The sequence below is a fragment of the Patella vulgata genome, chromosome 7 (genome assembly GCF_932274485.2).
Source record: "Patella vulgata chromosome 7, xgPatVulg1.2, whole genome shotgun sequence".
NCBI lineage: Eukaryota > Metazoa > Mollusca > Gastropoda > Patellidae > Patella > Patella vulgata.
The window spans coordinates 22,156,402-22,167,114 of record NC_065885.2 but is presented as its reverse complement, the minus strand read 5'-3'; the positions used below and the strand labels follow the sequence as shown (position 1 = coordinate 22,167,114).

At 33.9% G+C, this 10,713-nt stretch overlaps 1 protein-coding gene across 1 annotated transcript; it reads left to right on the top strand.

Annotated features, from left to right (window-relative positions):
- The first annotated feature begins 52 nt into the window (after positions 1-52).
- On the top strand, positions 53-10,633 carry LOC126828172 (tumor necrosis factor receptor superfamily member 1A). The gene is made up of 7 exons (XM_050557781.2): positions 53-277; positions 4,018-4,057; positions 6,168-6,253; positions 6,678-6,696; positions 7,287-7,781; positions 9,484-9,981; positions 10,149-10,633. Exons 2-7 carry the CDS (start codon positions 4,042-4,044, stop codon positions 10,316-10,318), a joined length of 1,284 nt encoding a protein of 427 aa, XP_050413738.1. The 5' UTR covers positions 53-277; positions 4,018-4,041; the 3' UTR covers positions 10,319-10,633.
- The last annotated feature ends 80 nt before the right edge of the window (positions 10,634-10,713 follow it).

Here is a 10,713-nt window from a genome sequence, read left to right as displayed (position 1 = left end):
GTATGACGTCACATCACGGGACGTCCATCATTGGCTCTTTTGTGCGTGAATTGTAAGACGTTTTCCCCGACTACAAAATTCAGGTTCACTCAGGCTCGGCAAACATCAGAAGACATGTTTGACAGATTAATATTCGGCAACACCGACTAGTGACATTCGTGAAACTGCATTCTAAAAGATTCGGATTCAACGTTCGATTTTATTAATTGAATTTAAAGGATTTATTGTGTTTTAATTGTGTACATCTTTCTTATACCCTGCTTATACTTAATCAAAGGTATGTATGTGCTTACTCATACTGACTACTGTGCTATAATATTCGTTATCTGCTCGGCTTTTTGTTGGGTCGAAATGACAACCGGCAATTTCATGGAAGGACGCAATGACGACCTTTGCTAGCATGTACCAACCAAATTTTTGAGCAATTGCTTTGAAACCCGACAGAAATAATTGACCAAATATTAGAATTTCAAAACCGTTTAAATTTTTTAGAATCTGCACGACTTATACTTTTTTAATATTCAATTTTTATTGTTTTTGTTTTTTCGGTCCGAAATCGGAATCTGGTCCAAAAAGTGGTAATTTGCAATGTTTTTGAATGAATTAACATAAAACTTGGTAGAATAACAGTTCGGTTACTCCTTATTAAATTCACAATCATTCATATAACAAATAAGACCACGTTTTTGCAGGAAAAGTGTTTATCAATGAACAGGGTTGGGCTTAAATTTGACGATTGTTTGCTATTTCTCCTTTATAAACATTTGCTCCCATCACACAAATCCTACAATATGCATTTCAAGCAGGGGGGGGGGGGGAGGAAGATATATGGAGAAATAGAAAGAAGGATGTGGAGAGAGGGGTTTAACCCCAGACTAGGTCATTTTGGGACAAACATAGGCCACCATTTTAATTCAATAATTTGCTTGTCAGTAAGGGTCTTTAGCAGTGGGGATGCCACAAAGAAAGCCCATGAGGTTGGGCAGTTGACCCTACTCCTTGGAAACTGAACCTAAACACATAATATTTTTAATATGATTTAATTAAAGGTTAACAATTTTTTTTAACTGAAAAAAAAGAAAGAACGAAAATGTACATTTATGAAACATGAAATTGTACGAAAGTAAAATTTGTTCCTAATGCAACTGATTTGTAATACCAGTACTTGAATATAAATATAAAATAGTAAAATTACAACAAGGCTTTTAAGGTTTCATCCTTCGAAATATTCAATTCAATTCAATTTAATTCTTAATAAATAAATAAATAAATAGAATAATTAGATATTGGTTATTTATATAAAATAATAACAATATATGGTATTATATAATAATATTTGGAAGGTTTCAAACAATAATTGTTTTTTGCTAGCTGTTTCTTTTTGTTTATAAACTAGAAGGGGTAACAATGTTTGATCTGACAAATAGTCTGGTCACTGAATGCATAGGGCCTCTACTTCAGAGTCTATCGTAAACAGCTTGCATAGAAAAAATAAATAAAATGAAATAAACTAAACAAATCGTCGCTAAAGATTAGTTTTCATACCCATCTAATCTGATAATACTAGTCACAAACATATTATTTTTACAATTTAAAATAGACAGCCTACTCGCAATATCGCATGACATGTGATAATAAATTGGCCTAACATTTCACTTTAGTTTCTATGTGAATTATTCTTTGTTGATACAATATACATGTATAATTCTGCTTTTAAATAACGTGCGTTCATCCTTTTTTATTTATGTCTGTCAATAATAATGCTGTTTCTTCGGGTTTGGTTGGGTCCATTTTCGACAGATCGAATAATATCGGCTAAAATTTAATCTTTAATATATTATAAACATGGGTAGTTTTATTTTCTAAATCATGTTGTAACCGAACTATGAAAAAAAGGCAGAATAAGCATTTTTTTTTTTACAGAATGAAAACAAATGGCTACAGCATTCGCCATAGGCATCCATGGTGGATATTCAACTTCCGGTTTATCGCCATGTACCGCTATTTGATGTATACATGTTTTCTTAGTTCTCAATTTAACGCATTCGGTTTTTATTTTTTATGAATAGAATATTTTCTGAAGTGTCATAAAATCGTAAAATTATGTTGGAATATTCATACGTAAAAAAATGGAAAATATTTGAATTTTTTAAAATTCTAGAAAAAATCGTTCCACTCATCCAATACGGGTCCAATTGTCATATTCCACAGGCCTAACATTCTCCCAAACATATCCCGCCAAGTTACACCATCCGCCAATAAAAATAAAGGTACTTTTCCGTTTAAAATCCTAACCGTTTTTGGACAAAATATTAAGCCAAACAGAGTTAACTGCCCTTGAGCTTGGTACACGCATAGAGTTATATAGAGTTATATAGCTCTATGGGTACACGCTACCTTTGCATCATGGTTTTGAGATTTTGCGCCCACTCGAGATTTTGTGCCCCCTCGCAAATGGCAAAAAAATCACGCTTTTTTCAATGTGGTTTTCAACATTGTAATCATAATCATAATGTTTAACCAGTATATACCATGGGTCAGATATACGCTACAAACCGACTCGAGCATGTTCCACACAGCCCAATATAACCCGGCGATACTGGGAGAGACCCCCACCCCACCCCGCACACACACACATATAAATATTGTTTTTTTGGTGGTCCCGTGCGGAATCTTGTTCCTCATGCAAAATCTGATCATCACGCCCCTGCATAGAAGATATGGGACACTATTATTGAGTTTTGTTTCTGCATTCAATTTGAACATTTTAAATACGAAAGCAATATTTTAAAATAATGTTTGCTGTTTCTGTCTGTTATGTCACCATTCCATACACGAAATTGGTTACTTTAGTAACGGATTCTTATCGGACTCTGCCCGAATCCGTTACTAAAGTAACCAGCCCAAAATCAACATTATAAACAAGAAATTGACCTTATGTTTCGTTTTCTGCGTTTTACCGGCAACATTTCTATATCATTAAATATTAATTTCTTAATTCGTTGGTTTCTAAACTTATTCAAAAGCAATTCTTCCCTCATGTTCCAATAACCGCCAAACCATTTGATTAAGAAATAACAACCGATCCCCAAGTCAAGTTGGAAGACAATAAGTCGGGCTGCCAGTAAGTGATACCCTGACATTTTTGCCCAATGCTTGCCCCATGGGTATTTTTCGGGTAATCCAGTATTTTTCTAGTAAGAATGAGCGTCTAAACTTTCATATTATAATATATCAAATTTGCCATATTTTATTGGAAATAACCACCTGATAAATACTTTTGTGGGAATGTATCTTTTTAGGTCAACTGCAGATTTTGTCAAAGGTTACGAGATGTAAAAATGGCTAGCGCTAACCATAACTAGGAAATACAAATACCACAAACTAATTTTTCATTAACCTAAGCCAGTGCTTTGTGGAGATTTAACTTACCCTCCTTAAACTAACCCTCCTAACCCTAGACCTGGCCCTAAACCTAATCCACAATCTCGTCAACAATCGCTTGCCCTAGCCCTGTTTATATCTGGCGACTTTGACGAAATCTGCAGTTACCCCGAATGTCAGCCATAAAATATTATTGATATGAGGTCAGTCATAATCGGATAGGTTTTGGACTAAGAATTAAATAATTAAATCAAGAACTTTGCTTCATTAGACAAAGATTTTATGCGTATGATTTTAACAACTGATGACATGAACGTAACAGGTGAGTTATCCATGGGCGATGTGACCTAAGCTATCCACGAATAATTATGATATAATTATAAGGTGTGCATTTATATATGTATATTAATAATAAATTTATCTTGATAACGTTATGTCTGACCCTGTGTTTGAATAGGTTTTATATTCAATAGTTTTTCTTCGCAAATCCTGATTTATTGTGTAGGCTACGGGATAGAAGTGTGAACAGAATATTGTTGCGTATAATACCTAACATTACAGATAACTTTCGACCTCCCACCCTCAGTTAAATAGGTGTTTGCTTTTAAAAAGTATATTTTCTCTTACTTTCAGATCGTTGTATCTAAACGATACACCATGGGAAACACTCACGGTAAGTTGACTATTTACAATATAATATATAGGCTATGCAAATGTTTCCATCATTATTATAAACAGTAATTTCGTATCGTTAGATTTGTTCAATAATTATCACCCGTTAGACAAGGGTTAAAATCTGGCCAAAACCGGTCAAAACCCTAAGGGATATATTCAAGATTTATTCTTCTTTTAAATCCACTTTAGACCATTATATTGTACTACATGGAGTTGAAATAATGATATATCCACACAATATTTATTAAGATTTGATTAGTAAAAACTGGGAATATAGGTAAAAACAGGTCCAAATTCTGAGCAATATATTCAACAATTATATCTTATTAAAATCTATATTATGCTCTATTACCAGGACTTTAAATAATAATCTTCTAAACTCAAAATATTATTTATTAAAATTTGATCACAAATCTGTGTATACTGGATATCCACGAATTTCGGTTGGTATACAGAAATATCATATTCTTTTCAGACATGGTCAGGGTTGAGTTGAGATACAATACATTGCATGATTCATTGACTAAAATTTAGATAGCTATTACAAACATTAAAATAAATGATTATAGCCACCTCCAGTATTCAAAGAAAAGTTTAAGTTTATTATCGAATTCATATAAATCGGACTGGGTTGGGCCGAATTAAATTTCTTTTATGGTACATAATCTTAAAGAGCCATAAGTACATATAATGTTATAATGGTGTATTTATCAGCTGGCTGAATTATTATTTTTTAAAAGGAAAAACAATTCCTATACATATATCTCCGATATATGGAACAGCTTTCACATAGGAACTCAAAGCAAATTTCTGTGACAACTATTGAACTAAAGAATATAATAATAGTAGTCATGCTATTGTATATATTTTTCGTGATGCATATAATTTCTGCAACTGGACATTCATTGTGTTATACGTTTATATTGGTCTTTACTTATTGTGCAAACATTGTGTTTGTCGTCGTAACTTGCAATGTATTATTATTTAAAATAGACTTCCTATATTTTATTCGACCCGTTTTTGTCGCATAAAGAATACTGTATGTAAGACTCAAATTACTCAGCATGATCCCGTGAATGTTTTAGGCCATCGAATTTGGGCCTCGGGCGGATTTAGGACCTCGACGAAATGGGCCCCTGGCGAATATACCCCCCTCCCCCGGGCGCATTAAAGGTTCAATACCACTCTTGTTGTAACAGAATAATATGTCCCAATCTTTATTCTGGTCAACAAATTGTACTATTTTACAGTATTCCAATCAATTGATGATACAAATTTCATCTTAACACACCTAATTTAAAAAATTGGAAAAATTCAACTAAATGATTTGAAAAGCCTAACGTAAACCTTTTCAAATGTGACTTGGATTTAAAAATATTTTCGAACCCTCTGGACAAGTAAAATAGGATGTAATGGATAATTTACACAACAGGTAGGACACTTAAACATCTAATACTTAGAATAAGGCTAATATTTATTTACTGGAGCTGTCAAGCCAGCAAGATTGTTATTGTCCCTTTAAGCTCTGGCGATTCTGTGCCCCGTGCGATTTTGGGTCACGGGCGAAGCCGAGTATCCTGCTAGTTGACAAAAATAAGAGAATCCTTTATGTTGTCTATAACGTATATAAATAAATATAGAAATGAGGTTGGAACAGTCTCCTTAAGTGTTTTAGACAAACACATTGTTTTTATTTTGTAAATCATTTTGTATTTAGGAGAATCTTTCTTTTTAGTTTTATAATGTAGAACAATAAAGATCGAAACATGTCAGCGGTTCGATTTCCTTTTCTTTTCGTCAATTCAAATATTATCTACTAAATAATTTAACACTGAAATATGTGTTAGGGTGGTGTGTGTGTGTGGGGGGGGGGATTCAATAGGGCGGTTCCTCAACGTACGGCGAGTGTAATGAGAACTACGTTCAGAGTTGAACTACAGAAACAGCTGCTTAGGCCTAGTTGGTGGACAAAATTGAGAAATCTACTCTGTAAAAAAAGAAAATACGGATGCAGTGGGGTTGCTAAGGGCATGACGGCGTTGAAAACAAAGCTGTTGGTGGGCGTATCTTTATATGATAAGCATATTGTTGTATTTTATTATCTGCAGGTTTGTGCTGTGTCCCTTCACTGTCTATTATTGTGATGTCATTGTGTTTGCTTCCTCACATCTGTCCAGCAAATAACTTTTTAAAGGTAAATTAGATACTACTTCATTAAGCTAATAGGATGTATTCTCTAAATACACATAGTCTGTGTTTTGTTATAACCGACAGTCTAAATCATGGCAAAACGTATTTAGACAGTGGCATTTTCTGCCCGTAGTGTGTCCCACGATATAAAGTAAATTCAAACTTACAATTCTAATACAGTGAATTAGCTTTAATGTCCACACCTGAAAGAAACGTGAGAGAAAGATCCATTAACTGTCTTAGTTCTTCTTGCTTCAGCTGAGGTAATGCTAGCCTATTATAAACGTAAAGGTATTGTGATTGGGTATTGTCATTGTGCGGCACCGTTGCAATATTTAAATAGAGAATAAAATAATACCCCCCCCCCCTCTCTCTCTCTCTCTCCACTCACATACACACATATTTTTTATATTTTATGTATATTTCAGAAATTAATAGATGGCCGTGGTAAGTTCGGTTTCTTTAAATAATATCATGTTTAACATTTATTTCTGATAGTATCTTGTGCATGAGTACAACCAATCTGATTAAAATACAGATCTATATTTCGTTTGGTTTTTTATCCTTTCGATGGCCTACACTACATGAAGATCTGACAAGTTATAGCGATAGGTCACGTCAGGGGTCAAAAGACCGACTTATGACCTATGACGTCAGACAATTGATTAACCAATCAGCATTGATGTTACTAGTGGATTACCCACAGTTCCGTGAAAAACACGCCTAAAGCTCGCCGTAATAGACCGTTTCATTGGCTTATCCCTGACACCATTCAGAACACGAGTTAAATAACAACTCTTCCAGATCCAAGTGTAGTAAAGACAAGTAAAACGAAATTTTGAACTATAAAAACGAAACGAAATAGGATCTGTGTTTTAACCAGATTGGAGTACAACAAAACTATTTTATTTTGGGAAAGTAGAACAAGGCTTATTAAAATATAAAACTACAACTCATTCCAACCATTGAGCTACATATCTACTTTAGACCAGCTTTCAATTAGGCTCTAATTTTATTTTTTCTAATATTTGTTTTAGAATATTATGTTGGTGATAATGGCATGATGTGTTTTATGTGCCCTGCTGGAACCTTCGTTTCAAGTGACTGTGAAACAAATCTGACAAGCGCCCACTGTGAATCCTGTCCACCGGAGACATTTTCTTTGTCTATCAATAGAGCAAGATCTTGCAAAGATTGTAAACACTGTGGTATAGGACAGTTCATCGTTATTAATTGTACAGCGAAAAGTGACACAGTGTGTGTTTGCCCTGACAATATGGAAGAGGTACCTTATGTCGATAAATCAGGAACCCATTGTGTACTTAAAAAAGATATTTTACCGAAAGCGGACAATTTAAGAACTACCGCTATAGTGATTCCATTTCTACCTTGTCCTGATGACCAGTATCGTGATAATAATGGTAATTGTATACCCTGTCCATCCACTCTTCAACCACATAACGTTACATTTGTGGACACACCAAGCGTAACAAACAAAGTGGATGTCCCTGACAAAAACGCCCCAAAAGAAGGTAAGGTTACTGGCAAATAGTTTTAAATTTGATGCAAAGTATTCTTGAAGATCTGTACACCTTATATTCTGTATTATGTACTTTCCCAATCATCTTAATTCACCATATTATACCAATGGTAGGTTGTTCCACACAACCAGAAGTAACCTCAAATAAAAGTTAAACTTACTTTAGTGAATATACAAGGGGTCTGTAGGCTTCTCTCTGTTCTTCATTAAGTTTCTGTGTTTAAAAAAGGACAATCTCGAATGTAAAGATACATTATGGGAGATTAGAAAAAGCTGCAGTCCTCACTATAATAGTTAAAAACTAGATAATATCAAGGGAATTTGCTGAAAATTTCAGTCAAATTGATCCACTCTGAACCAAGATTTTAGCAATTGCATTTTCGGTCTAGCCACGATCATCATTACTAAAGTCGGTACGATAAAAAAAACCCAGCAAAACGGATCCAAATCCAGTAAATATTGCAGGCTAGCGTTGACATCGAGGGTTGATTATGGTCGGGATACGGTAAACATATATTATGCAGGGCTAAATCTGCCAATTGCAGGCCTTTCTTTAGACCTGAAACGTTATCTAAATTATTAATTAGACATTAACTTATCCAGACCATAATCAACTCTCGATGGCATCGCTAGCCTGCAATATTTACTAGATTAGAACCCGGTCTGCTGCTTCTGATAAAATAAAAGAGAAATGGATAATCGAGACTGTGTTTTTTATCGAACCGACTTTAGTATTGATGATCGAGGCTAGGTCCAAAACTCAATCGCTATATACTCGTTTCAGGGTGGATCAATTTGACTGAAATTTTCAGCAAATTCCCTTTACATTATCTAGTTTTTAACTATTATAGTGAGAACTACCAACTCTTGATTGAATTTTCGGCCTAGCCGCGATCATCATTACTAAAGTCGGTGCAATAAAAAAAAATAGTTTCGATTATCCATTTCATGATTAAATCAAGAATAAAAGTGGAGTAGCAAATGGCATCCTAATCCAGTAAACATCGCAGACTAGCGTTGACATCGAGAGTTGATTATGGTCTGGATAAGTTAATTAATGTCTAATTAATAATTTAGATAACATTTCAGGTCTAAAGAAAGAACTGAAATAGGCAGATTTAGCTCTTGCATAATGTATGTTTAATATTTAGTAATAATAAATAGGAAAAACTGAGGTAATGCTTCTTACATGCATCCGGCGTGGTTCTCCCTTGTCAGTGATGCAGGACGGAAGGTCTAACAAGGAAAGCTGTCTAGTCGTTCGGATGGGACGGAAAACCAAGGTCCCGTGTACACATTGGCGTGCACGTAAAAGATCCCTGGACAGTTGGAATTCGATATAAGAGTAGGCCGTAGTGCCGCTGTCCGGGCAAAATTCCCGTCATAGCACACTGTATGGCGTATGCCCGTCTTCATTAGCCCAGTTCGGAGCAAAATAGTAGGACGTTAAACCCCATTTCATTTCATTTCATTTCATTTCTTACATGCATGGACATGGTGACATAACTTTTGAGATATTTTTTTTACCGTGGGTCACCCTACCAATAATGGCAATCGAATTATGCATTAATACTGCTAACAATAATTGAATTATGATATTTATGATAACATTATTTATTTATTTTTTATTTGATAACTGAGACTCTGAGAGAAACGGCTACTTATAATGATTAATATGTTGTTACATGTTTCAGAATGGTACAAAGCTAAAAACGGACTGACATGTCGCAAGTGCCCAAAGGGACATTTTGTACTGAGTGATTGCAAAGTCAATAGCACCGCTGGACAATGTCAGAAATGCCTAACGGACACTTATTATCCACGTATGTCAAAACATAGATCTTGTAGAGATTGTACGCATTGCGGAATAGGACAAAAAATAAAAGAACAATGTACAACAATAAGTGATACGGTGTGTGTTTGTCTTGACAATTTAGTTGAAGTGCGGAATACCGACGGATCTGGATCTTATTGTGTACCAAAAACTGACAAAAGTGTAAATCCTCAGCAATCGTCGTCAACAGCAGCACCTCATCACCCAGAGTGTCCTAGTGGAATGTATCGTGATATATCTAAAAATACCGACTGTCTTCCATGTTCAAACTGTTTAAATGTAACACATCCTTGTAATGGAACCCATGATGCTATATGTGCATCAACACAAAATACGAACGGGTCGGACAACAAACAAGGTAAATAATGCACTATGTTAATAACTTGATATTGTAAAAACCGGGATTTTTTTTTGATTTTTTTTTTTTACTTTATTGGCATGTGTATTAACTTTTAATTTTATCTACACAGCCAAAATCCATTTAATTATTTTATGACGTTAAACAAAATTTCTTCTATTTTGTAGGGTTAATAATTGGCATTACAGTTGCTGCTGTTGTTGTTATTGTTATTGTTGTGATTATAGCAGTACGTTGTATTAAACAGAAGAGTGGACATTTGTATAAAGATGAAAAGTGGTATAAAGTGTTATATTCGTTAATAATAAAGACAAATATTGAAGAAACTGCTAATTAGTTTAACATTACAAGACTATATAAGTTCAAAAATAACATTTTTTGTTTATATAAACTGTTGTTATAGAGAGATACAAAACTTGAATTATTCAAACATATTACAAGTATAGAGACTTATACTGTCCTATTTTCTAAATTAATATGAATATTCAACAATCATTAAAAGCTGATTAATTATGACAAAATTTGTCTCATTAATGGTATTATATTTATACTTAAAAGTAAATTATTAATTGCCATTTCTCAAACAAAATGTTATCAAATATCAAGTTTATGAACTTTAAATATTGTATAGTATATGTTTTTAAAATATTTTAATAAATTGCAGAGAATATTGTTTTTAAAAAGCATTTATTTTAGTTACAAATTTCCTATACCAGAAATTTATAAAATTCA

Coding starts and splice junctions, on each gene's coding strand:
- LOC126828172 (XM_050557781.2), top strand. Junction 7,782..9,483: donor CAAAAACGCCCCAAAAGAAG/GTAAGGTTACTG, acceptor TACATGTTTCAG/AATGGTACAAAGCTAAAAAC. Junction 9,982..10,148: donor CGGGTCGGACAACAAACAAG/GTAAATAATGCA, acceptor TCTATTTTGTAG/GGTTAATAATTGGCATTACA.